Source organism: Macaca fascicularis, chromosome 10 (genome assembly GCF_037993035.2).
Source record: "Macaca fascicularis isolate 582-1 chromosome 10, T2T-MFA8v1.1".
Classification (NCBI taxonomy): domain Eukaryota; kingdom Metazoa; phylum Chordata; class Mammalia; order Primates; family Cercopithecidae; genus Macaca; species Macaca fascicularis.
The window spans coordinates 14,522,964-14,550,396 of record NC_088384.1 but is presented as its reverse complement, the minus strand read 5'-3'; the positions used below and the strand labels follow the sequence as shown (position 1 = coordinate 14,550,396).

The 27,433-nt window shown below is 54.7% G+C and overlaps 1 protein-coding gene across 2 annotated transcripts; it reads right to left on the bottom strand.

Moving 5' to 3' along the window:
- Positions 1 to 2: 2 nt before the first annotated feature.
- IL2RB (interleukin 2 receptor subunit beta) lies at positions 3 to 24,045 on the bottom strand. 2 transcript variants are annotated; one of them, XM_005567382.4, is made up of 10 exons: positions 23,954 to 24,045; positions 18,176 to 18,296; positions 17,612 to 17,726; positions 16,536 to 16,614; positions 13,372 to 13,477; positions 11,852 to 12,000; positions 10,509 to 10,674; positions 9,628 to 9,742; positions 6,626 to 6,710; positions 3 to 3,103 (listed from the first exon to the last, which is right to left on the bottom strand). In XM_005567382.4, exons 2-10 carry the CDS (start codon positions 18,261 to 18,263, stop codon positions 2,351 to 2,353), a joined length of 1,656 nt encoding a protein of 551 aa, XP_005567439.2. In that variant the 5' UTR covers positions 18,264 to 18,296; positions 23,954 to 24,045; the 3' UTR covers positions 3 to 2,350. The 2 variants fall into 2 exon arrangements, with proteins under 2 accessions (XP_005567439.2, XP_015312442.3); XM_015456956.3 differs by lacking the exon at positions 16,536 to 16,614.
- Positions 24,046 to 27,433: the final 3,388 nt, after the last annotated feature.

The following is a 27,433-nucleotide window of genomic DNA, read 5'->3' as shown; positions in this document are numbered from 1 at the left end:
TATTTTGCTGCATTGTACTTATTTTGTACAGTTACCTTTTATTTATAGCGAAAATCTTTTTTTCATTTACAGAGTAACATGAAGATTCTTCTTTAAATAAATGTATTTCAACAAAAATGAATTGACTTAAAGAAAAAATATTAAGAAAATAATCACAAAGATGGTACACACAGACCATTGAAAGATACGGATGTATACATACATATATCACAAATGATTAAGACTTAAAAAAATATAACCCTCCCAAGAAGTGGGAGCCTCCCAAAGTGGAGCAGGCAAATACAATTTCCATTTGGGGGGATAAGGAAACTGACTTGCAGAGAGGTTTAGTATGTACCTGAGTTTGAATCCTGGTGCTACCAACCATCAGCTGTGTTTCTCCACCTCCCTGGGCCTGTTTCCTAATTGGCAAAATGGGAAATAAAGCACCTGCTTCTCAAGGCTGTTTCCAGATGATGAGAGATGACGCCCAGGCCATACTGGCACAGAACACACAGCAAAGGTGTGGAGCCCCTTGGGGTCTGAAACATTCAGGACCCTATGGCAGGAGGTGAGACTGTCCCATAATTAAGCTCTTTTCAAGGCACAGACCCAAGACTCAGACAACCCCAAGAAAAGGGAGTTTATTTTGGATATAAAGGCAACAGGAATCCTGACCAAATGGTCGGCAGCCCTCTCGGCAGTAAGTATTTTTGTATTGGGAGCCCAAGGTCCTCTGCTTAGTGGCTCAACGCTTGTCTACCTTTTCCAGGGAGCCTCGTTCACAAGCACCTGCACCCACAGGCCTCCCTCCCTGAGTTCAAACGCCCGAGACAGAGATGATCTGATTGGCTAGTTCAGGCCGGGGCTACCTGATTGGACAGAGCTTGGTGCCAAGCCCCCTTATAGGCTGCTGGTCAGCCTGTAGGGGCGTGTAGTCAGGTGCCCAATCAGTTGTGAGCAGGGCCTATAAGTGCAGGTGCTTGAGGGCTGCCAGGTCAGAGTTAGCTGGGACTGGGTCACTGTCCTGCTGGGATAGAAGGTTGTCTGAGCCATTGCAATGTTATCTGCCTGAGGCAGAGGAAAGATAAGTGGAGGGGTCGTGGTGGGGGGCACGAGAAGGAAGGGGCCAGTTGTGTGAGAGGGGGAGGACTGCAAGGTGGAGGGTGAGCCCCTTGCAGTAGGGGGCATGCCAGACCTAACGGGCACAGGACTCTGCCTCTCTGTGTGAATGTCATGTGCAGGGAGCCCAGATGAGGTGGTGCCAGGTAATTAATTCATTCACCCAGGGTATACCATAGGGCACTGGGCACTGTGTCTGGGGCAGTGAAAAGATCATGAGGCCCTGCCCTGTGAAGCTGTCCTTCTGAAGGCCAGTGTGCCAGCCCCTGAGCTGCAGAGGAGACTCTCCGGTGGAGGGGGAGTGGGAGGTCCCAGGCCTGGCAGCATCAGGGCCCACTACTAGGAGGGGACTGCTGCCCGGGCCTCAGACTCCAGGGTTTACTCTCCAGCAGCTTCTCTTGTGGGTCTGTGAAGCCACTGTGGGAAGATGCAGCAGGCGTCCACTTTGTGGGGGCATCTGTGCCCATACTTGGGCCCCAGCATTAAGGATGCAGCAGCCAAGCACTCTGAGGTCTCAGAGATCCCAAGGGAAGAGTAACAGGGCCTCTTTCTCCAGGCGCCCTGGGTCGCTGACAGCTTCTCCCTCCAGCACTGATGCTAGAAGTTTCTGGCAGATTAAGGGAGGCAGTGCTTCCCTCCAGGGGAAGCAAAACCGGCTTTTGAGGGGTCAGGGAAGTTTGTCACCCAGATAAGGGGGAGAGCACAGCAGGCCCAGGGAATAGCCTGAGAAATGGGGCTGAGAAATGGGGCTGAGGGCAGTGCGGCCCGTGCAAGGTTTTGAACCGAGGAGGAGCATGGCCATATTTGGGTTTTGGAAAGCACATTCAGGCTGCCCTGTGGAGGTGGAGGGGAGGGGAGGAGGCTGGGGCCGAAAACCCAGGGAGGAGGTCAGGGCAAGGAGCCCTGGAGAGCCTCGAGGACTGATACTGGTGAACAGCTGCAGGGCTGGAGAGGAATGATGCTTCAGAGCCTAAACTCGTGGGACTCTGTGATTAAAGAGGGAGTTGGGGAGTGACCGCCCCCCTGCAACACACACAGTTCCTGGCTCAGGCAGCAGGACCAGGGAGCAGCAATGGAGGTTTGGAAATGGATGGGCCAAGTGTGCAGGACTGGGTGGGGGCCATCTGGGTGGAGACATCCAGCGGCAACTGGACACTGAGTGTCCTCATCAGTGCACTAAGTACCCTCGACAGGGTCCTCCTCAGGCTGGGCACAGAGCAGGCAGCTGCCTGCCTCCCCGGCCATCTGTCTACACCAAGTGAGTTGGGTCCTGATCCTGGAGTTCTTGGAGGGACAAGTAAGCATCAGTGTTCAGGGGCAGGCGAGCATTAAGGGCCCTGACCTCCCCCTGCCCAGGAGGCCTCGCCCAGGGGAAACTGAACGGCTCCCTGGGGCCAGGATCAGGGACCTGCTCTCCAGCCTCTCGCAGCACCAGCTCAGGGCGTGGCTGAAAATCCACCAGGTCTGGGACTCCTGGGGTGGGAGGCCCCAGGGGCTGGGGGTCCCAGTCTCTGGGGACTCTCTCCTGCAGGGAAGGGGGTAGCCTCTCTTCACCAGCCCCGCTGCCCCCAGGGGCAGTGCTTGGGGGGCTGGGGCCACCAAGGAGACTTGGGGAGAAGAGCAGCAGGTCATCCCCGGAGGGGAAGGTGCAGTAGGCATCGTCCTCCGCTGACAGAGGCTGCAGGGGTTGGGGGGAAGACCCTGTGGGCGCGTCGGCCCCACCCTCATCAGGCTCTTCCTCTGCGCAGGGATCATAAGTAAAGTACACCTGGCAGGCCTCTATCTCCAAGGCATCCGGGAGGTGGAAGAAGAAGTAACCCTGGTTGGTGAAGCAGCTGGTCAGTGAGCGGTTGCTGCTTAAGGATGAGGGCTCAGGCACCTTGTCCTGCTGCAGGAGCAGCTGTGTCACCTTGTCCCTCTCCAGCACTTCCAGTGGCGAGATCTCAGGCGCCAGGCCGCCAGGGCTGAAGGACGATGAGGGGAAGGGCGAGGAGAGCCACTTCTGGAGGGAGAAAGGCGGGGGGTGGGTGAGTGGGGGCTTCCTTCACCTTCCTTCACCCTCCACCCCTTCCTCTGGATTCTCAGCAGCTCCTAACTCCTCCTCCTGAAGCAGTTGGCCCAGGGATGCCCCCTCCAGGAAGCCCTCCCTGACTATAGCCCCGTACTCCCCCAACTCACCTACTGGCTTGGGGAGCCCTCTGGGCCACCAGCCCAGGGAGACTGCCTGACCCACAGTCCAGCATAGGCCTGCCTGGCTCCCAGTAGTGCCCAGGAATGTTTGCTTGCTGAAGAGTGACTGTTTATTGGACACCTGCTGTGAGCCTGGCACTGTTCTAGATGCTGGGGACCCAGGAAAGCAGAGAATCCTCAAACTGTCCAGTGGGTACTAGCACAAGTGTGTGAATCGATCCATCCATGCCAAAGCAGAAGGGCGCTGAGAGCACAGCCTGTTCAACTTACAGATGCCCAGAGACGGGACACGCCCCGGCCCCGATCACAGACCGGCAGGCGGCAGAGCTGGGACCCAGGGTCTCCGCTTACACTGTGGTGGGAACGTCTCTTGTGGGAGCTGATAGTTTCCTGATTCACCTCTCCCCCAGTTCCCTGTGGTCCCCACCCCTACCCACTCCACCTCCCATCCCCAGAGAGAGGAAAGTGCCCATCAGAGCACTTCTCAGTTGCTTGAGATTCCAGAGAGCCCTGGCAAGGAGTGGGAAGACCTGGGTTCTAGCCCTGGCCCTAGCACTCACTAACTGTGTGACCCTGGGCAGGCTCCTGCACCTCTCTGGGCCTCAGTTTCCACAACAGTTAGCCGAGTCTCTCCTGACTTCCTTGCTGTCACCCATCGGGTCACCAGGGAGACATCAGGTGAGCAAATGGAGATGTAAACACCCAAATAGGGTAAGACACAGACTGCACAGCAGAATGGGGACAGCAGGCCCTCGGGTGGGCGAGTTTGGGAGCCCTGACAACCCTCTGTCCCCGGAACCCTCAGCAGCTGGACTTGGCCCCCTAAGCACAGGGGCCAGGCCCAGTGGGCTCCCCAGGCCTCTGTGCTCACCACGGGGCTGGTGGGTCCAATGGACCTATTTCAGATGAATTAATGAACCAGCAATGAATGCCCAGTTCTCCTCTCCAGGGGGAGTCCCTGAGGCTGAGTCAGCTGCTCCACAGACACACACACACACACGCTCACAGGCATGCACACATGCACACACGTGCACACACCACTCAATTAAATCCACTCCCTTCCCGCAACCAGGAGTTACGTCACAAAAGAAAAGGCTGAGAGAGGCAGAAAGGATAAACTGAGGATGGCAAAGAGGGGTTGCTGGCTGGGCAGAGAGGGAAAAAGCACTGTTCGGGTGAGGTTCATGATATCCGGGGCAAGGGTGGAGCCAGGCAGCAGCCCTGAGTTTGCAGCCAGAGAGGGAGCGTCAGGGCCTGTGGCCAGTGCCGGTGAGCCAGGAACCCAGTGCCTGTGGCCAGCTACTTCCTGGGCCTGAGCCTCTGCCCACAATGCCCTGAAAGGGGCTTCAGGAGAAGTTCATGCCCCTCACACACACTCCCACACTCGCACACACATTCCAGGATCCCCTGGGAAGTGCGGTGGGCCTTGTGGCCCCTGTGGGTCCTAGGGTAGAAGGGTAGGTCTCTCACCCAGATGCGGAAAAGGTGGGGCCGGCTTTGCCAGCCCCAGTCCCCAGCCACATCATACCTTCCTCCTCGGGACCCCGCTCCACACACTAGACCCAAGGATGCCCTCACAGGAAGCTGGAATGGTTTGCAGCTCCCACCTCACAATGTTCTAGGTCCATAGAATCAGGACTTGAAGCTGGAAGGTATCTGAGCATGCAGCTAATCTAGCTCAGCCTCCAACCAGTTCAATGGGGGAATCTCTATGCTTCTGACACACAGGCAGCCATGGCTTGCTGGAATACCTTTATAGATGGAATCTTGCTACCCTCAAGGCTGAGGGAAGAATTTTAAGGTAATGCATTCCTACACATTGAGAGTGCTGCAACTAATGGCCAGGCACAGTGGTTCACGCCTGTAATCCCAGCACTTTGGGAGGCTGACGTGGGCAGATCACCTGAGATCAGGAGTTCAAGACCAGCGTGGCCAACATGGCAAAACCTCGTCTCTACTAAAAGTACAAGAATTAGACAAGCGTGGTGATGTGTGCCTGTAATCCCAGCAACTTGGGAGGCTGAGGCAGAAGAATCGCTTGAACCTAGGAGGTGGAGGTTGCAGTGAGCTGAGGTCGCGCCGTTGCACTCTAACCTGGGTGACAGAGCAAGCCTCCATCTCAAAAAAAAAAAAAAAAGAGTACTGCAACTAAGATATTCTCATCTTGGGAGTTTTCCAAGGAATTCCAGAAGGGACCCTTGATCAGCCCTGATAGAGAACTCCAAAGCCAGGTCATGACAGCTCTGGTCCTGCATGGCTTCCCTCGCCCGCCACTCCTCTTGACCTCCCTCTGCCCCTACCTCACCCCACTCTCCAATCTTAGGAGCCTAGAGTAGGGCTAGGGTGGTAAAAAAAAAAAAAAGTACCCCCCACCTCCCCCCTTCATTCTTGAAGCTTCCTGCCTGAAGGGGACACGGGCTGGGGAAGAAGAGACGGCTGAATTTGAGATGGAGTTCAGAGCATTGCTGCTCTGTGGGCCGGCACTTTAAAAATGAATCGGTGTTTTGTGACTCAAAGTGACTGGAAGACTTGTTAGTATCCGTGCTAAGTTATGGAGCCTGCTCAGGAATTTTGGGCAGGGACAGGAGAAGCACGGAGCATGTCTACACAGACAGTAGGGCGGAGAGAGCTAGTGCTGGCAGATCCTGTTCGTTCAGCACACTGGCAACGGTAATACCAGATAGGGAACTTTTTTTTTTTTTTTTGAGACGGAGTCTCACTCTGTTGCCCGGGCTGGAGTGCAATGGCACCATCTTGGCTCACTGTAACCTCCACCTCCTGGGTTCAAGCGATTCTCCTGCCTCAGCCTCCTGAGTAGCTGAGATTACAGACCCGCGCCACCACGCCCAGATGATTTTTGTATTTTTAGTACAGACGGGGTTTCACCATTTGGTCAGGCTGGTCTCGAACTCCTGACCTCATGATCCACCTGCCTCAACCTCCCAAAGTGCTAGGATTACAGGCGTGATCCACTGCACCCAGCCTGATAGGGTTCTTTTGAACACTAACTGTGTGCCAGGCAAAGTTCTCAGGGCAGGACACATAGTAACACAGTTTTTCTCCCCATCTAACCGGTGGGGAAACTGAGGCCCAGGGAGGCTCTATAGGCCCAAGGTCACACAACCAGAAAGCGGTGGAGCTGGGATTAAAACCCAGGCAGTCTGGCTCAGACAGAAAGTGCCAGAGCTGGAGAAGAGACCCATGCCCACCCTGGAGGCTGCTCACTTCAGCGTTTGGTCTCCTCTCACAAAACACAAAATTAGCTACTCCCCTACCACCCCCTCATCCCACTCACACCCCTGGCCACCTCTGCCTCTCCATCCCAGCCTCCTACCTGGACATCTCCTCCATGCTCTGAGGTCAGCTGGGAAAAGAACTTCGAAGGGTCTGGGGTGTGACACTTCAGGACCTTCTTCAGCCTGGACAGAGGAGAGAAGGGAAGGAGGAGGGTGAGAACGGGAAGGGCCATGGTGTCCTGCCATCAGCGCCACAGCTCTGGATGCCAGGCGCAGAGCCACACCACATTCACTCATGTATGTATTCCACCATTACTAAGTGCTCACTGTGGGAGGACGCTGTGTTGGGCACTGGGGAGACAAGAATAGCCAACAAAAGAGGTCCCTGCTCTCAAGCTGACATTCTGATGGGGAGACAGACACAAAGCATGTTGCAACATCATCATTCATTCCGTGGAGACAGAGAGCAGAGTGCTACATGAGACGGGGAGGTGGGGGTCAGAGGGGGCGAACACACAAGCCAGAGCGGTCAGGGATGGAGATGGCTAGAAAAAGTGGAGTGAAGCAGGAGGGAGAGAGGAGAGAGGCTTCCTTGTCAGGGCTGCCATGGATGGTGGTTCAGGTTGTGCACTGCCCAAGGGCATTAGGCTTGGGCAGGAAGTGGGAGAGGTGGTGGTGAGTGAGGCTGAATTCCAGCCCATGTTCTGCTTGCCAAACTGAGTGCCTGGAACCTGTGTACATCGCCCTGAAGAGGCACCATTTTTGATTTGCACAAAGGTTCCACATGACTGGTGGAGGCCCTCAGGGGCTGGGGTGTATTACAACGCAGTAGGCAGCCTTTGAAGAGCGTTAAACAGGAGAATGACATGGTGGAGAAAGGACTGAAGGGGCACAAGAATGACAAGGAGGAGGGCATTCTGGAGGCCACTGAACCCACACCTGGGAGAGGACCTCTCCCCCTACAGGAACATGGTTTCCCTGAAGGCTTGCAGGGAGCTGTGGGTAGAGGGAATGGGTGGGTTGAGGAATACCTGTCTTCTTGGGAGGAAAGAGTAAACGGGCTCCAAATACTGCCGAGAACCACGGCTCCAGGATGAGGGTCAGGAGAGCAGCACTCACTACTAACTGGCTACGTGACCTTTGGCAAGTCAGCTGACTTCTCTGGCCAGTCCTGGCATCAGTTAAAAGTCAGTGGTAGCCCCTGACTCACTGCCTTCCCGGTGCTATGGAAAATCGAGTGAGGTGATGCAGCTAGGCACGCTTTGCAAACCTCTTGGGAGAAGCAGGGCTCTCATCAGGGGGTCACATAGCCTGGTCAGAAGTGTCACCTCCTCACCGCTTTGCCCTCCACCAGGTCACGCTCGGCACAGCAGCCAGAGCCACAGAGGGCAAAGTGGATCCTGTCCCACTCCTGGGGAAACCCTCCATGGCTGCTCGGCACACCGCCCAAGTCCTCACCATGGCCTGAGGTCCCAGGAAGCCTCACTGCCGCCACATGTCCAGGTTCAAGTTCAGCTTCCTCCCCAACCCGCTTCTGTCTCCAGCCACACCGCGTCCCTGCACTCTGTTCCTGGAAGGTTCTTCCCTCCTTCCTGCCCAGGGCCTTTGCACACGCTGTTTCTGCTGCCTGAGACACTCTCCCTATCCCCTCCACCCACCCCCACCATGGGCTCCTGCTTCAGATTTCAACAGAATCACCACTTCCTCGGGGAAACCAGCCCTGGCCACGCCCCAGCCAAGGTTGCCCTCCCTGTTGTCTGCTCATGATACAGCCAGCAGTCAGTATCCGTGGGTTCTGCATTCACAGATTCAGCCAATCCCTGATCAAAAATATTCGGGGAAAAAAAAAACCCCATAGAAATACAACAATAAAAAATAATACAAATTTTTAAAATACAGCATAACAACTATTTACATAGCATTTACATTGTATTAGGTATTATAAGTAATCTAGAGATGACCTAAAGTCCCTGGGAGGATGTGTGTAGGTTACACGCAAATACACTGCTGTGTTAAATCAGGGACTTGAGGCCGGGCGTGGGGGCTCACACCTGTAATCTTAGCATTTTGGGAGGCCGAGGCAAGTGGATCACCTGAGGTCAGGAGTTCGAGACCAGCTTGGCCAACATGGTGAAACCCTGTCTCTACTAAAAATACAAAAAATTAGCCGGGTGTGGTGTCGTGTCTGTAATCTCAGCTACTCAGGAGACTGAGGCAGGAGAATCGCTTGAACCCTGGAGGTGGAGGTTGCAGTGAGCCGAGATCGCGCCACTGCACTCCAGCCTAGGTGACAGAGTGAGACTCTGTCTTACAAAAAATAAATTAATTAAATAAAATAAAAATCAGAGACTTGGGTATCCACCGGCTTTGGTATCTATGGCGGGGGAGGGGGGTCCTAGAACAGGTTCCCCATGGATCCTAAGGAATGGCCGTACATCGACATCCTCCCCCACCATCCTGATCCCGGTGCGTCGTTACACACCTGCAGGATTGTCTGCCTTCCCCCACTGGGCTGTGAGCTGCCTGGAGCTGGGTTTGCACGCATGTGGCCTGCCACTGTGTTCCCAGCACTTTGAGCTGTACCTGGCATGCAGCTGGTACTCAGTGAATATGAGAATAAGCGAATGACAGTCAGACCTAGATGGACCAGCAGGGACCCAGACACAGAGACAGCTGACGTGGGCACACGGGCATCCCCAGTCCTGAGAGCATGCTCTGGACAGGGCCCCAGGGACTCTCCCTGGAGGGCTGCACCTCCCACCTTCCCCTCAGGTTGGTTCCACAGGGTCCCCCTGTGGGGATGGGACACAGGGAAAGGCCAGGTTTTGGACAGGAAGGACTCTCTGGAGGGTAGAGGAAGCACGGGTGTATCAGAGCAGGGGGCTCGGTCCAGAATCTGACCCGGCAATGTGGCATGTGCGCATGTAAGTGTCTGTGTGTGTGTGCGCATGTGTGTATGTGTGCTTGTGTGCGTGTGTGTGTGCATGTGCATGTACGTGTGTGTCCGTGTGTGTGTGTGCATGTGCATGTACGTGTGTGTCCATGTGTGTGCATGTTGGAGGGGTGGGAGCACGAAGGAAGGGGAGGAGAACCTTCTTACCATGGCCCGGTGTTCCTGCAGTTGATCAGCAAGTACACTAAGATGATGAAGCCAAAGGCCCCGCTGAGGCCCACGAGGAGGTGGCCGAGCCACGGAATGGTGTCCTTCCCAAGGGCTGCCCGGGGGTGGGAGAAACAGCAAGGACAGGGGTTAGAGAAGTGCCGTCACTCACCCTGGCTCACTCCAACACCCCGGTCCAGGGCCCCGCCAGACACTGCTGCGTCTGGAGGGCTGGGGACAGGGTTTGGCTAAGCCCGTCCTCTCTGGGAAGCCACATTTCATACTAAAAAGAAATGGCATTCCAAGAGCCCCTCTGGCTCCAGACAGATCCCATGGGCCCACCTGGTGAGCCTACAGCCCCCCACAGCAGCCTGGGCTCCACCTGGCTGCACCCCTCTCTCCACCTGCCTCCAAGCACCACTTAGAGGACCCCAGGTCTTGCTTGAACTTGAACTCAAAATGTGATGCGATGAGGGACAGATGTCCGGCAGACCCGCTGAGGGCCAGGCTGCTGGAATGTCACATGTCTTCCTCACAGCAGCTCTGCCTCACAGTCAGTGTACCCGTTTCACAGATCAGGCCGAGAGATGAAAGCAGCTGCCCCCAGCCCCGGCAGAAACCAGGAGTTTGAGATTTCAGGGTGGAGAAAAGTGAAAAGAGCCTTTCTACCCCTCCCCAACTCACAAGTCCCATGGCAAGCCCCGTCCGCTCACTGAACCCCTGTTCCTGTCGGAAAAGCGGGCCCCCTGCAGGGTTACAGCAAGTGAGGCATGGAGCTGACCGCTGTACCCTCGCTCCAGGCAGGGAGAGGATGGAGCAGCTCCTCCCCCAGCCACCCCCTCCTGTCTGAGCCCCCTCCCACCCTTGCTGCCCACCAGTACCTGCAGGCTTTGTCCTGAAGGCCAGGGGCTGGCTCCAGGGGCTCCAGGTCGTGAACTCGCCTTGCAGAGGCTTGACCCGCACCTGAAACTCATACTGGGTGTCTGGGGTGAGCGTCTCCAGGCAGATCCATTCCTGCTTCTGCTTGAGGGTCATCAGGGGGGCCTCCTGGGTCAGAGACAGGACTGTCAGTGCTCACCTCACCTCCCATGGCAGGGCCAGGAGGCTGAGCACCACAGCACCCTCCTCAACCTCTGCCAGTTGCACCCCCCTTCCTTGCCCCCTAAGGCTCCCTCACTTCCCAGTCGCTGGGGCCTCAAACCCTGGGGTCATCCCCTAAAGCCCAAGTCGTCAGCTAATCAGCTGGTTCCACCTCCAGAACCTGGTTCCACCTCCACAGCCATTCCAGAACCATCCCCGCTCTCCGCGCTGCACTCACCCCAGGCCTGAGCTGCCGCCCTCTCCCAAGCCTGCAGCTGGTCTCTGGTTCCCATCCATGCCCCTCTGCAGTCTAGTCTCCACAGGACCAGAAAGCAGGACATCTCCACACACCTCACCACCCCGGGTCGCTCTTTTCGCCTCCTCTTGCTCTCCATACACATAGCAGCACCCTGCCTTTGCCGTGGCAGGTCTTTCTAATTTTGCAAAACTCTCCCCAGATCTTTGCAGGTGAGCTCCTTCTGGACGCCCAGGTATCCAAGGGGCCTTCCCTGGTCACCTGAGTCTGAAATAGCCTGTGCCAGTCACTCTCAAATACTTTGCCCCATTGGGTTTTCTTGGTGGAACTTATCCCTGTCCCGTAGCCTCACTATCCCAGACCCTGTCGCTGTGTCTGCTGACTGCCTGCCTGCCCTGCCCCAGTCTGAGATTCCTGAGAATGGAAGTTTGCTGAGCTCACCCTCCACTCTTTCCCCATCATCCAGCGCATAGTAGGTGCTCAGCAAATATTTGTTGAGTGAGCAATTGAGTGAATAAAGAAATGAATGTAAGTGAATGAATAAGCAACAGACCCACATGGATGTGGAGCAGATGGGCTTTGACACGTGGAGGGGTGGCTTCCCTGGCCTCTGAAAGCCCATGGGGCTGGGCAGCTGCCTGTCTCCCGGCTTTCTGAATCTTTCCCTGAACCTGCTGCCAGCCGGATCCCCAGGGTTAGGGGGGCTAGATAAGGATGTGGAAGTCGGGCAGGCAGCCCCAGGCAGTGCAGAAAGAGCACAGGAGTGAACTCAGCCACCCACCATCCACCTGGGGCTGATGGGACCTCGCCGCAATGAAAAAGGGACAGGACAGGGACCAGGACAGGAAGGAGGAACCAGAGCAGGTGGGGACTGGGCCACATTCTCACCTCCCAGGTGTGGCCTGGGGACAGCGTCCGGGCCTCAAACTCCAGGTGTCTTTCAAAGTAGTGGGAGGCTTGGGAGATTTTCCAGCTTATGTTGCATCTGTGGGTCTCCACGTGGACGACTTGGAGGGAGATGGGGGCCATCAGGCGAACTGGAGACGAGAAGGGGGAAGGGAGAGCAGCCAGGCATGACCTCTACTTCCCACTTTGTACCTGCCACTCCTCCCTCCTGGCACCCACCCTACCCCCCACCCAAAGCCCTGCTCCCTCCCTGCCTCCCTCCCTGCCTCCAGGCCTCTCTCAATGATCACCTCTTCAGAGAAGCCTTCCCTGACCACTCACCACTCTGCATCCCCCTTGCCCGTTTCATTTTTATTCCCAGTGCTTATCATTACCTGACCTATGAAATATATGGTTTGATTTCTTTATTCATTTTCTGCCTCCCCCAGCAGACTGTGAGCTCCTTGAGGGCAGGGACTTGGTTGTCTGCTGTGTCCTTGGCGCCTGGAAGATTACCTGGCACTTGCTTCAGTAGCTGCTGGATGAATGATTCACCGCAGCTTTTCTCTGCACTTAGAATTGACCTGAGAGCTTTCCATGGATCATCTCATTCATTTCAAGTGTGAATATAACACTGTGTGATTCTGAAGTTAAATGAATCTCAGTTTCTATACTTCTGAGACTCTATAGAACCACATAAGCGATAAGCAGATGCTGAGTGCTGACTACATGGTAAGCAGTTTCTGTGTCTCAGTTCAAAGATGCCTTACAAGCCTGGTGGGTAGGCAACTCTGATTCTCCCCAAAACTCAGGCTCGGAAAGGTTCGATAGTCTGCCAGTCAGATCACATCCAGGTCAGGCCTGACTCTCACTTTCCACCCCACTGCTTCCCTGGAGATGGACCCCAAGGTCAGCAGGCAGGCACTCAGGCATTCAGCAAACCTTCCCAGACCACTGTCCTCATGAGATCTAGTGCTGGGTTGGTGGCAAGGAGACCAAGGGGTGGCAGAGACTCTGCCCTCAGGTTGCTCACGGCCCAGTGAAAAAGACAGGCCTACAATCAGGCAGTGACAACGCAGGACATACATTCCCAGAAAGAGGAGGTATAAAGGGCTAGGGGAGTCTAGGAAGGCCTCCTGGAGGAAGTGACTCTCAACTAAGCCTCGAAACATGAGTGGGAATTTTCCAGGTGTCAAGAAGGATTCCAGTGGGATCAGCATGCGCAAGGGCTCAGAGGCATGAATAGGCAAGGTGGGTTTGGAGAGCTGGCCTTTGGTTGCAGCAGAAATATAGGCCTCAAGAAGAGGAGTGCCAGGGAGGAGGCCCAGGGCTGGATCCTGAGTGGCCTTGAATGCCAGAGTAAGGAGCCAGGACATCATCCCGAGAGCAGCGGGCAGTGAGGTGGTCAGATGTGGGTGTGGAAGCTGCGGGGGAGAGAGGCTGGAGCAGGGAGGATCCCAGAGGAGGTGGGAGGAAGGAGGTGCCCAGCCCTGCCCCAGCCCCACCCTGGCTTCCTCACTTACGGTTCTCAAAGGGTTTGAAGTCCTGGATGGCCATCATCCTCCATCGCACCCCTTCACGGCACATCACCCTCAGGGTGACGATGTCCACTGCGGTCAGTTTCTGAGACTGCAAGGGAAGGAGGGCAGGGGTGAAACTTCTAGCAGCTGGGGGCAGGGGAAGGGGGAGGCCACAGGGATGACCAGGGAAGGATGGGAGCTTCTCCACATGCCCCGCCACCCAAGGCAAGGGCAGCAAACGTTTTCTGTAAAACGTTTTCTGTAAAAGGCCACATCGTAACTATTTTTGGCTTTACAGGCCACACGGTCTCTGTCACAATGACTCAACTCCACCACTATAGTGTGACGCAGACACAGACAACATGTAAATGAACATCAGGGCCATGTTACAATAAAACTTTATTTACAAACACAAGCAGTGGGCTGGATATGGCCCGTGGGTCAAGGTAGTTTACCAACGCCTGATCTAAAATGAAGTGAGCTGCCTTGAGAGGGAGTGAGCTCCCTGTCACAGGAGGCATGCAAGCTGAGAAGCCCACACAAAGGTACAGATCTGGAACTATACCTGTTTAACATTTTTCAGTGTGAAAGGCCCTCCCCTCCCCTATCTCTTCCCATCCCTATGCCTTGAATTTTCTGGAAGAAAACGGCCAGGTATTGAGCATCTCGTGTGAGCAGCCACTGCTCAGATGCCTTAGCCCCTCAATGCACACAGCATCCATCCCATGGTATGGGTGGGAAGCCTGAGGCTTGGGCTGGTCAAGGGACCTGCCCCAGGTCATGCAGCTGGACAGCAGGGGAGCCCAGGTTTAAACCCAGGTCCTCTGTGTCCCCCTACAGCGTGACTGCATCTCCGAGTCCTGGCCTGTCATGCCTGACAGAGGGCTGCCGAGTGAGCAGCTTAGAGCAGCCTCCCACTGTAGGGGTGCCAACCCTGCAGCCCGGCAGCCCTGCGGGAGGAAGCTCCAGTGCAGGCCTCTTAGGATCTGGGGTCCAGGATGCTGATTTCACGGCCAGGACCTCGGGCACAGTCCCTCTGATCTGCATAAGACCCGCTATGAGCAAACCTTGAACCTCATCATTAGAATTCCCCAAACTGGCCAGTTCCTCTCCACCCCATAGACCCTGTCCTAGCCTTCTTATAGCTGCTAGGCAGACTAGATTTTCCCAGGTAATAGTAGTCTCATTATTATTACTATTATTGTTATAAAAATATTGCCAGTCATACATTCTCATGAGCACTCACACCGTGCCAGGCACTCTTGAGAGCACTTTACATATATTATCTCATTTAATTCTGTCAACACCCTTGGACACAGGCACCGTCACTATTTCCATTCTATAGCTGAGGAGACTGAAGCACAGAGAACCTTAGGGACTTGCCTGAGGTCACACAGCTAAGAAATGGTGGAACCAGGATCAGAAACCAGGCCACCTACAGAGCTCCCTGCCGGGCACAGCGTCCGGTTCCGGGGGCTATGATTTTCTCAGCTACACTGTGTGACTCCATCTTCACACTCTCCTGCCCCTCAAGAAGACACATAACCTGATGGTGGTTAGAAGATGTGGTCTGGGTGTCCTTGGAGCCCGCTGCTGCCCAGGACGCTTTGACAGACAATAATTTGATATACACCCATCTGAACATGGCCACATGCCCTGCAAGAGGCAGCCTAGTGCAATGGTGCAAAGCCCGAACTGGGAGTCCACAGGCTTGGGTTCAATCCCAGCTCTGCACTTCCTGGCTGTGTGACCTTGGGCAAGGACCATACCTCTTTGAGCCTCAGTGTCTTCATTGGTAAGAAAGAGACAGTGCTGATGTCTACCCATGGGGCTGTAGGTGATGGCAGCAGCTGCCCATCTGGAGTGGCCGCCGCTAAAACTCTGGCTGCAGTGGGGAGGCGTAGCTGGGGCCTCCTGCTCCACGGGGCGGGTAGGAGCCCTGCCCTCCCAGGCAGGGCTGTAGCTGCCTAAGTCTTGGCCGTGGGCCCAGACCTCCTGTTGCTCTTGGGGGCTGGGATCAAGCAAGAGCCCCACTCTCGTGGGTGCAGCTGCAGGCACCCAAGTCGCGACTGCAGAGCCAGGCGTCCCTGCACTCTCAGGGGCTGGGAAGGTCTCCGCTGCCTCCGCAGGCTCAGAGCTGTCTGTTCCCACTGCCTGGGCTCTCCCCTGCTTCTGGCACCAGATCTGATCCTGGAGGCACGGTCGGGGCTACACACTCCGTGGATCCAGCGCAAGTTGAGGACAAGCGGGACCCCCGCCCCTTCTGAGGTAGCCAGGAACTCTCCTGGGGCAGCTGCAGCTTCCCAAGCCTGGACCCGGGCATCTCTGCTCCCCCTACAAGCTCAGGGGTGTCTGCTCCCATTGTCTGGCCTCCCCCTGCTCCAGTGCCCGCTCCAATCTCAGAGCGGGGCCAAGCCCAGGCACTACCACAGCCTGGCACACTCGAGGCAGCACTGAGTCACTGGCTCCAGCTGCCTTGGCCTCCTCTGGACTTTAGGTGCCAATGAGCACAGGGGGGTGGGAAGCCACGGGGGCACAGGGGGCAGCTTGACACTGGCCTGCAGGTGTCCCTTGGCCCGAGCAGCCTGGGCAGAAGGGGGCGGGTCTCTGGTGAGGTCCCACCTTCAGGCTGGGGAGGGCCTGAAAAACAAGGCCCTTGTTGGGCCTTGACCCAACAAGGTAGGTGCCATTATTATGCCCATTTTACAGAAGGGGAGATTGGGGCACAGGGGTTGCCCAATGACACCCAACTGGCGAGCCAGGGCTGGAGCATCCAGCTCCAGAGTCTACACCCTTCGCCCCCCACACTGCGCTGCACTGCCAAGACCCCGGAAAGAGCTGGGTGTGGTCATTACAGTTACTGGAGTGCTGTCTTACTTGATAAGGAACACAAGTGTCACAGGAGCCACGAAGCGCAGGGGAGACGGCAGGAGCAGAAGATGCCTCACATACAGAGGGCACGTCAGCCCTGAGGCAGGCCTGAGTCTGTGCCCTGGGGCGTCACCTGTTTTCCTCTGCCTCCTCCTCAGCGCTGGGCATCCTGCTTGGCCACAGCCCCGGCCACTGGGCCCCCGTTCTTCCCTTGGCATCCGGCCCACCCTGAGATCGCAGCCCGGAGCTGGGAGACCACCTTCTCCCTGCACTCTCTCCCTGGGTGGGTTACTCACATCTGGGGTTCCGAGGATCAGGTTGCAGGCCCAGGATGCTTGACTCACAGGGAGCAGCTCACAGGTTTGGTTCCACCGCCTTTCATGGCAAAAGACCCTCCTTAGAAGAACAGGAAGGACCCACACAACTGGCCCAAGGGACCTTTCTCAGATGTCTCTGCTGCCAGGATGGCACCAGGCAGCAAGGCCAGGCTGGGGCTCGTTTGCCAACCTCCGTGAGGGGCACTGCCTCCCCAACTGGCTCCATGGTATTCCTCCCTCATGGGTACCTCGTCCTGCCCCCTCATCCCAGCCTGCTCCCACGGCCGCTGGAGTGATCTAGAAACACAAACCAGTTCAACACAGGCAGTCTTCCCCACCTAGAGCCCTCCAAAGCTCCATGAGGCTTAGGATGAAGACAGATCCTTAATTAGGCCTTCAGAGCCCTGTGGAATCACCACCCACCCAGAAGCCAGGGCCCCAACCTGCTTTGCCCCTCCATCTGCCTCCCCATTTTCCCCCGCCCCACACCCTGTGGAATCCACCAGGGCCCAGCCACCTCTCTGTGACCTTCCCCTTCTCCCTGACTCCAACAAGCCTACCTGGGGTCAGTCCCTCACTCACTGGCCACCTGGATGTTTACATCACAGTGACATCTCTCTCCCAGCCCCCAGTCACCCCAACCACTCCCAGGTTCCCTGCCCCCACAGCTGCCTACAGGGTCTCTCAAAATCCAAGATTATCCAAAAAGCTTGGGGACCCTCCTTTCTCCCCACTTCCTCTCTGCTTGCCTCTAGAGTAGAGTCCAGCCTTGGCATAGCAGGCTTGCAGCTCAGTGTCCCCAATCTACCCTGTCCAGTTCATCCCCAGCCCCTCCACTGCAGCCTGGACTCCACCCAGGTTCTAGAAGTCTACATAGCTGACTTCCAAATTATCTTAAACGATCCCTTGATTCCAGGTCTGGGCCCTAACTCCCGTGATTCGAACAGTCTGTGGGTCCCATTAGTCCAAGATTCTGTAAATGGAGGCCAATGCATAGGATCCAGAATATGAGATCCCACCATCCTAAGATTCTGCAGTGTGGCCAGTGGGCTCACCGTCTGTCCGGCCAGGCGTGGACTTGGCAGGAAGTGTCCTGCAGAGCCCCATCTTGGCTCCAGACACAGGAGATGTTGGCTCTCGAGTTGTAGAAGCATGTGAACCGGGAAGTGCCTGCTGGGCAAGACGAGGTGTGAGTGCTGACTGCAGGTGCCCACGGCCCCCTAAGGCATGCCCGCTGCCCCTGCACCTGGCACCCACGCCTGCCAGAGGAGAAGGTGGGTAAGTCTGGCAAGTAGAGAAGGGATTCACGGACCCACTTCAGAGAGGAGGAAATGGAGCCTCAGAGCCTGCAAGTTCCCACAGGCAAACTAAGGCAAGGCAGGGACAGAAAGTAGCGCATGCCTGTGGCTTGGAGTGTGTGTGTGTGTGTGTGTGTGTGTGTGTGTGTGTGTGTGTGTGCATTCGTGCATGCGTGCCAGGGAGGGGGTCCGGGACAGAGGGTGAGGCGGGAGGTGGACACCTGGTCTCTGGCCCCATCCCCTTCTGGGAAGAGGCTTTAGCAGGGCCTTAGCCATCTCCCCGTAGAGAAAGCACAGCTGTCCAGATGTCAGGGTCCTTACCGTTCACCGCTGCAGATGCCGAAGAGGTAGCCAGGGGCAGGAGGAGGATGAGGAGGGGCAGACACCAGGACAGAGCAAGGGTCGCCATTACATCCACAGGGTGGAGCCGAGGAAGGAAGCCCTGATGGGAGAGGAGAAAGAGAGAGCACATGTAAATACACATCCCAGGTCTCACGGTCCCTAGAGGCAGGCTGGGCCTGCGCCCTCAGTGAGCATGGTCTGCACTCCCCGGTGCCAGCTCAGTCCAGCCCCAGGGCCTTTGCACCTGCTAGTCCCACCACCCCACACATACTCACACCCTTCCTTCAAATTTCTGCTCAACTGCCGCCTCCTTTGAGAGGTCTTCCTTGACTAGAATACATAAAGAAGCACCCATCGTGGCCAGGTGTGTGGCTCACGCCTGTAATCCCAGCACTTTGGGAGGCTGAAGCAGGCAAATCACCTGAGGTCAGGAGTTTGAGACCAGCCTGACCAATATGGTGAAACCCCGTCTCTACTAAAAATACAAAAATTAGCTGGGCGTGGTGGTGGGCACCTGTAATCCCAGCTACTCAGGAGGCTGAGACAGGAGAACTGCTTGAACCCGGGAGGCGGAGGTTGCAGTGAGCCGAGATGGTGCCACTGCACTCCAGCCTGGACGACAGAGTAAGACTCTGTCTCAAAAAAAATAAAAGAAGCACACTTTGTTAGTCACCACTCCCCAACATTTTCATCACAGCATTATTTATTTGTTGTTTATTGACTGATTTATGTTTTCCTCTATCTCTCTTCACAAACACACAGAGTCACGTAAGCTCACTAAGGACAGGTATTTTTGTGTTTTGTTCATTGCTAGGTCCACAGTTCCTAGAACAGTGCCCGGCACATAGTAGGCATCGGGCAAAAAAATTCTTGAACAAAGAAGTGATGGAATAAATATAGACAGAGCTAAAGTCAGCAGGCAGAGGGTCTTCCAGAGGGCTCTGAGGCTAGCCCCTGCCTCTGCCCCTCACTCTCCCTGGAGGGAGGTGAGGCAATGGTGTGAAGGCATCAGGACATGAACTCAGAGAGGCAGAAAAGCAGACAGGAGCTTTGATCTCAACACCGAAGAACCCTAGAGGACAGGGGAAACTGAGGCACAGAGGGCTGCAGTAGCCTTTGTGGAGGACCTTGTCCACGCTCGTACTCCCCTACCTGCCTGGAAGCTCTCCCTGGAGGCAGGGCCAGGTTGGTCACCCAGATTATACCCCAGGGAGGAAAGAGACATGAAATATCTAAGCCAGCCCTGTCAGAGGGAGGCTCAAAAGTTTTCCCGGAGTGCCTATTATGCACTGGCCGCTGGCCGCTGGCCGGTGCTTTTTGTTTGTTTGTTTGTTTTTGTTTTTGAGACAAAGCCTTGCTTCTCAGGGAACCTCTAGCTGACCATGGAAGCTCCCGTTCAGCACACAGGTGAGGCAAGACCACGACTGTCGCAGTGGAACGGGAAAGAAACGTAGCTGCCCCTACCCTCTGCAGGGGCTGGGTGTGCGGAGGGGAATGAGAAAGTGAGCACATGGTCGCTTCGGGAAGATAAGGGGACTGCTTCCAGGAGAGGTGTTTGGAGCAGGCGAAGCGGGGAGGCCGGGAGATGAGGAGGGAGCTTTCCAGGGGAAGGTGAGGGTGGCCTCAGGCAGAGGGGCAGAAGCAGAGGGGCAGGAGCAGAGCGGACAGGAGCAGGTGAGTCGAGACATGCAGAGGAGGTGGAGAGTCCTTCCCTCCCTCCTGCTCTTCCATTCTGAGAGCTGCCAAGGCCCCTGGGCATTGGGCGTTTTTCCCCTCTGTTCTCCCTTCTCCAGCAGCTCCGAACTCGAGCTCTCATTCCCCTTCCCTTCTCTCTCTGAGTCTCTCACTGGCTCTAACCCTCAGCTTCCAAGGGTCTTTCTCCAGCTCAGCCCCAAGACTCCACGTCCCTCCCGATGGTCTGCAGGACCCCCTCACAGCGGGTGCTCCTGGACCCACCAAAAACCCAGCTCATCCCTGGCTCTTCTCCTATCTGACTTTCAGTTCTGGGACAATTGTACCCTTCCTGTTCCAGGGGACCTTTGCCCCCATACCTAGCCAGCCAGGACACTCCATAGACAGCAGGACAGTCCAATGACTACTTGTTGTCTCTTCCCTGCCCTCACTGGGCCAGCCTCGTGCCATTCTAGCCCAGACCACAGCACGATGCCATCTGTAGGCTCTCACCTGCCTTCCCTGAAGCCCCCCTCCAACCACCCACCTCCCTGCCCAGGAACCTGCAGTGGCCCTGTTGCAACCAAAGCCTAAATTCCCACTTTCAGGGCTTTCTGGGACCGGGATGAGGGCAGTCAACCCTTCCAGACTGCCCTCACAGCAGCAGGTGCATGTACCCAGGCCAAAGCACATACACGCCGCACCTACCTGCCTGCACAAGCCAGTGGCTCCAGGCGGCCAGGAAACCGACACTCACCCTCCAAAGGTTCTTCCCAAGTCTATCCTTTCCCTGGGTCCCCTACAGATCCTGCCATCCTTCAAGCCCCTTTCAAACGGGCCCTCATGCCTTTTTCCATGAAGTCCTCCCTGATTTCCGTGATGGAGGGCGAGGGCTTCCACTTCTCAGTGCCTTGCTCCTCCCTCTAGGCTGGCAGCAGCAGGGCCAGCATTGGCCAGGGGCTGGCCCACCAGTATACTTGCTCCAGGGACTGTTGAGTACAGGGCCGAGCACACAGTCGGTGCTCAATAAATGTAGTGAAATGAATGAGTATAGTCAGAGGCCTCAGTACTGCAAAGAAAAGCAGAGCTCTTTGGGTGGCCCTGGATTGTCTCGTGGCTTACATCGGAGCCAGCATGGAACAGGGACCCGCGCCCTGGTCCCGAGAGCCATGGGTTCCATCTCCTAAGGCAGATGTCACAGGAGGGAGAATCAGAGGCCCGCACATTGTCAGAGCTGCAAAGGTTCTCTGAGCAAGCCCAGTCCCTTATTCTACGTTTGAGGACATTGAGGTCCAGAGGTGGGAAAGCCTTGCAGAAGGTCACATCAGGAGCCCAGCACAGAGCTGGGATCAGAACCCCCCTCCACACTGCTCTGCCACCCCCTTTAACCACACCAAAACCATTGGCCCACGGGTTGCTGTAACCCAGGCTCCATTTGAAACTCTTTAAACGCAGCAATAAGGGCCTCTGGCGGGGATACTCTCATCATCCCCATTTTCCAATGAGGAAACGGGAGGCACACAGAGGTGAAGTGCGTTGCCTAACTGGAATCTGAATCAGGGCAGACCGCCCAGTGCCCAGGCAGGGATCCTCCCCTCCCGGAACTCCCCAGACGCGTCTTCCCACCACGACAGCTCACACGACGGTAAATATGCACTGGTGACCTAATAATACTCATGACGTGTACTGAGCACATACTCTACGCCAGGCCTGGGGCCAAGGGCCTCACATATGCCAGCTTATCTAAGCTGCCCAACGGCTTTATTATCCCATTACACAGATGAGGAAGCTAAGGCTCCAAGTCCCTAACTTGCCCAGGGTCATATACACAGCAAGAGGCAGAGCTAGGCCTCCAGGCTCACTCTCTCAAGCTGTCCCACCCTGCCAGACACTGGTCCCAGAGGTGACACTGGTCCCAGAGGTAACACTGGTCACAGAGGTCAGGCTGCCACCCTCCCTGCCCTGGGAGTCAGGACCCAGCAGCTCACAGACAGACCGGCAGGTGCTTCTCCTGGGCACCATGGGTTCACCTTTGCCTGGCCCACTGTCTCCATAGGAGGGCGAGCTCCCCAGGGTGGGGGCTGCTTACCTCTTTCTTGGGATCCTCAATAGCAGAGGGCACAGGGTTGGGACTCCAAAGAGTGCATAGCCCAACCAGGGACTCCCACAGCCTCTGTGCCCCTTCACGCTCAATCATGTCAGCCTGGCCCTGGGGCAAGGGGACCATCAATGTTTTGTGTGGGTGTCACCCCAGGTCGGGCCCAGCCTCAGGATGACCCCATGCCCAGCACAAGACCTGCAGAGAGCTCCAGTGTGGGAGGAAGGTGCTGGGGGACAAAGGGGTACCAGGTCAGAGGAAGGTTAGGTGCAAACCACAGGCCCAGCCTAGAGGCAGCCAGGCAGGATGAGAAAGCGCCATCTGGAGTCTGCTTCCTGCCGTCTGGAGCCCAGGGGTGCCGCGATGCTTGGAGAGGGCAGAGTCCGGGGAGGACAGTGTGGGAGTGCCAGAGGGGCGCAGAGCTGAGGGAGTGCCTGACAGTCACTGAGGCTGCACCCTCATTCTGCAAGGGGGAAGCTGAGTCTCAGGGAGGCCAAGGAACCCACTCAAGGTCGCACAGCGAGGAGAAGCCCAGCCTCGGGTGACAGCAAGTGGAGCCCGGGACCTCGAGTTTGAGCACCCCCTCCTGGGTCCTCAGGCACACCCATACGTGCCCTGTCGTTCATGACTCTGAAACCGGTCACACCCACAGATGCCTACGTCCCCACCACAACCCTGCAAGGTGGGTCTCGCTGCCCCATTTGATCCATGCCAGAACTGAATCTCGGAGCGGCTGACCCCAGCCATCTGATTTCCAGAAAGATGGTGCTGGGGACAGGGACTGGCGCCTGCTCTCTCTCTGCCTGCACGGTCCTGAGCACTCGGGGGTAGTTTGGTGTTTAGCCCCCGCTACAGCCGCACGAGGAGGCTCTAGTATGCTTCCTTTTTGCCAGATGAGGAGACTGAAACACAGGTCAGCCTCTCGCCCAGGCAAGAAGGGCGTAGAGCTAGGATTTGAACCTGGTGAGGTGCAGTTTGGGGCCCCTGCTGCCATCAGGGGTACGTGGTGGCTGGGGCAGGGCGGTAAAGCAGGAGTTCGGGAGCCCATGGTGCATGCCATCTGACCTCCGAACTCGATGGGGCCTATGTCCCCTCGTCCTCTCTGGCCATCTCCACCTGCCACCCCCGTGCTCCCACACACAGTGCTTGTCTCTTGCTATTTAACTTCAGGGGCTTCCCCAGCCGGGTGCGGGACCCTGGCTATGGGGGAAGGAAGGGAACCCTTGGGGATAGCTCAGCCCCTCACTCCGCCTCCCTCCCCCGAGGTGCTACGAACACAGTTAAGGGTGGGAGGCTTCAGCCCCCAGGAGAGGAGAGAGCTTGAGCTCCAGGCAGCCCCAAAGATAGGGTCCCATCCCCAATGCCTGGAGATGCTACTGACCTAGCCAGTCATGCAGCCAAGGGAGAGACAAATCCAGACTCAAACCCAGGGCTCTGCCTCCAGCCTGGGGCTCCTAGAGGCCTCGCAGCACACTTCACTTCACAGATGGCTCTCCAAGGGGACCCTTCTCTCCCCACTTACTCCACACGCCTCCTGATGAGCACTCGACACAGAGATACCTCCCCCAGTATATGGGCCCCACTCCACAGAGGTCAGGAGGGGGCTCCTGCCTGTCCCACCCCATATCCCGTACCCTCTCTGGGCACCCAGGCTATCCACCCACCCCTTCTCCACCTCTCCGGGTTGGGGGCCCGGCACACAGGGCCCAGGGAAGCCCCCCATCCCATAGCAGCCCCTAGCCTCCCCTGAACGGGTTGGGAAGGAGGGGTGACCTGGGACTGGGGAACGCTTTTTCCTCCAGCCCGGAGCCCTGAGAGCTGGGCCTACGCCCTCCCCAGGGGAATTCTAAGATAAAGTTGGGGGGATGGGAGGACCGGCAGAAACTGCTGGGGGAACTGAGTCAGAGCTGAAAGTCTTCTCTGTGACTTTCACTGCCAGCCCCCTGGCTGGTCCCACAGGGGCCGGGAGGGAGGCAGGGGAGCATCACCTGGCTGAGGCATGGGGCGGTGGCAGCGCGCGCTCTCTAGTCCTCCCCGCTGCTGGGACCGTGGCCATCTCTCCAGGGCCCTGCTCAGCTCTGGCCCAGGAGACGGCTGCGGCTGCTGGGGCCACAAAAACTAAAAGCCCAGAGCCAGCCCACTTCCTGTGCAGAGGATAGAGGGGCAAGGCCTGGGGTGGAGAGGCGGGGAGACGAGGCTTATGAGAAAGCCTGAAACTCCTCAAGCACCCAGGGCCAGATAAAGATCTGCCTCCTACGCTGGGGGCGGCACACACACACACACACACACACACACACTCACACACACACACACACACACTCACTGTCAAATAGGGGCCTAGCTGCACATAGGAGCTAAGGGAACGCAGACCCTCCCTCTCTCCCCTCCTACATCACCCGCATGCCCACTCACACGGGCTACCCAACACCTCTGATGCCTCCATCCGGTCACACACATACCCACTAACACATAGGCTTCACACAAGCAGGTCCCTCTAGGTGACCCCAGAGTCTCACCAGCCTGCAACGCACCATCTTTCAGAGACTCCCTTTTCACCTCGCCTTCCAGAAAGCCCCTTACTCCATTTAGCATTCAGACACAACTGGTTTTTTTTAATTTTTAATTTTGTGGGCATGTGGTAGGTGTCTATATTCATGAGGCACATGAGCTATTTTGATACAGGCATACAATGTGTGATAATCACATCAGGGTAAATGGGGTATCCATCACCTCAAGTATTTATCCTTTGTTTGTGTTATAATCCAAATATACTCTTTTAGTTATTTTTAAATGTACAATAAATTATTGTTGACAAAAGTCACCCTGTTATGCTATCAAATACTAGATCTTATTCATTCTATCTAATTATGTTTTTGTATCCAACAACCGTCCCCACCCCCCCAACCCCCACTGCCCTTCCCATCTCCATCACTGCCCTTCCCATTTCCATGAATTCAATTGTTTTAATTTTTAGCTCCCACAAATAAGTGAGAACATGTGAACTTTGTCTTTCTGTGCCTGGCCTGTTTCACTTAATATAATGACCCCCAGTTTCAAACATGTTGTTGCAAAGACAGGATCTCATTCTTTTTTATGGCTGAATAGTACTCCATTATGTATACGTACCACATTTTCTTTATTCATTCATCTATTGATGGGCACTTAGGTTGCATCCAAATCCTGGGTATTGTGAACAGTGCTGCAATAAATGTGGGAATGCAGATATCTCTTCCATATATTGATTTCCTTTTTTCTGGGTATATACTCAGCAGTCGGATTGCTGGATTATATGGTAGCTCTGTTTTTGTGTTTTGAGGAATCTTCAAACTGTTCTTTATAGTGGTTGTATTGACTTACATTCCCACCAACAGTGTACGAGGGTCCCCTTTTCTCCCCATCCTCATCAGCATTCATTATTGCCTACCTTTTGGATAAAAGTCATTTTAACTGAGGTGAGATAATATCTCATTGTAATTTCGATGTGCATTTCTCTGATGATCAATGATGTTGAATACCTTTTCATAGACCTGGTTGCCATTCATATGTTTCCTTTTGAGAACTATCTATTCAGATCATTTGCCCAATTTTTAATGGAATTGCTATATTTTTTTTTTTTGTAAAGATGTTTGAGCTCCTTATCTATTCTGGTTATTAATCCCTTGTCAGATAGTTAGTTTGCAAATGTTTTCTCCAGTTCTGTGGATTGTCTCTTCACTTTGCTAATTGTATCCTTTGCTGTGCAGAGGCCTTTTAACTTGATGTGATCTCATCTGTCATTTTTGCTTTGGTTACCTGTGCTTGTGGAAAGAAATCTTTGCCCAAGAAATCTTTGCCCAAGAAATCTTTGCTCAAGAAATCTTTGCCTAGTCCCATGTCCTAAAGAGTTTCCCCAATGTTTCTTTTTAGTAGTTTCATAGTTTGAGGTCTCAGATTTAAGTCTTTAATCTATTTGGGTTTGATTTTTGTATATGAAGAGAGATATCCAGTTTTCCCAGCACCATTTATTGAGAAGACTGTCCTTTCCCCACAGGTATGTTTTTGGCACCTTTGTTGCAAATGAGTTCACTGTGGGTGTGTGGATTTTTTCTGGGTTCCCTATTCTGACCAATGGTTCATTGGTCAATGTGTCTGTTTTTATGCTAGTGCCATGTTGTTTTAGTTACTGTAACTCTGCGGTATAATTTGAAGTCAGATAATGTGATTTGTCCAGCTTCGTTCTTTTTACTTAGGATAGCTTTGGCTACTCTGCATCTTTTGTGGTTCCATATAAATTTGACGATTATTTTTTCTATTTCTGTGAAGAATGTCATTAGTATTTTCATAGTGATTACATTGAATCTGTATATTTCTTTGGGTGGTAAGGACATTTTAACAATATTGATTCTTCCAATCCGTAAACATGGAATATCTTTTTATTTTTTGTGTCCTCTTCAGTTTCTCGCACCAAACGTTTTATAGTTTTCATTATAGAGATCTTTCACTTATTTGGTTATGTTTATTCCTAGGTATTTTATTTTATTTGTAGCTATTCCTAATGGAGTTATTTTCTTGATTTCTTTTTCAGATTGTTTGCTGTTGGTACACAGAAATACTGCTAATTTTTGTATGTTGATTTTGTATTCTGCAACTTAATTGAATTTGTTTATCAGTTCTCGTAGTTTTGCGGTGGAGTTTGTAGGCTTTTTGATATATAAGATCATATTGTGTACAAACAAGGATAATTTGACTTCTTCCTTTCCAATCTGGATGCCCTTTACTTCTTTCTCTTGTCTGTTTGCTCTAGCTAGCACTTCCCAGAGATGACTATCAGGTCTTTGTGAACAATTTGACAGCCACTTATTGAACATTCTAGAACCTTCCTCTTCCTCTCAAGTCATGGTTCCTAACCTTTTACCCCCTTTCTTGGCAGGGGAGAAGGGTGGTGTGGGAGCTCAGCTCAGGGCTCTTGTTTTTTTAATGATGAAAACTTATGAACTGGTCTTTAGAAAACTGCACATCCTTACGTGCTGCATCACAGCCCCATAGACCCTGTGAAGTTCCATCCTCAGAGCCCAGAAGCAGCAGCTCTTCTTCTTCCCTTTCCTGATTCCTTGCTTCAGAGGGGTTTTATTGCAGGCTGCGGCCTCTTTTTTTTTTTGTTTTTTGTTTTTGTTTTTGTTTTTGTTTTGAGACAGAGTCTAGCTCTGTCACCCAGGCTGGAGTGCAGTGGCACAATCTCGGCTCACCGCAACCTCTGCCCACAAAGTTCAAGCGATTCTCCAGCCTCGGCCTCCTGAGTAGCCAGGATTATAGGCACGTGCTACTACGCCCAGCTAATTTTTGTATTTTCAGTAGAGATGGGGTTTCCCCATGTTGGCCAGGCTGGTCTCGAACTCCTGACCTCAGGTGATCCACCCACCTCAGCCTCCGAAAGTGCTGGGATTACAGGCGTGAGCCATTGCACCCAGCCTGCCACCTCTTCTGAAAGG

Coding starts and splice junctions, on each gene's coding strand:
- IL2RB (XM_005567382.4), bottom strand. CDS start 18,263: ATGGCGACCCTTGCTCTGTCCTGGTGTCTGCCCCTCCTCATCCTCCTC. Junction 10,675..11,851: donor CCCCAGGCCACACCTGGGAG/GTGAGAATGTGG, acceptor TCTCTGACCCAG/GAGGCCCCCCTGATGACCCT. Junction 9,743..10,508: donor CTTCAGGACAAAGCCTGCAG/GTACTGGTGGGC, acceptor ACCCCCGGGCAG/CCCTTGGGAAGGACACCATT.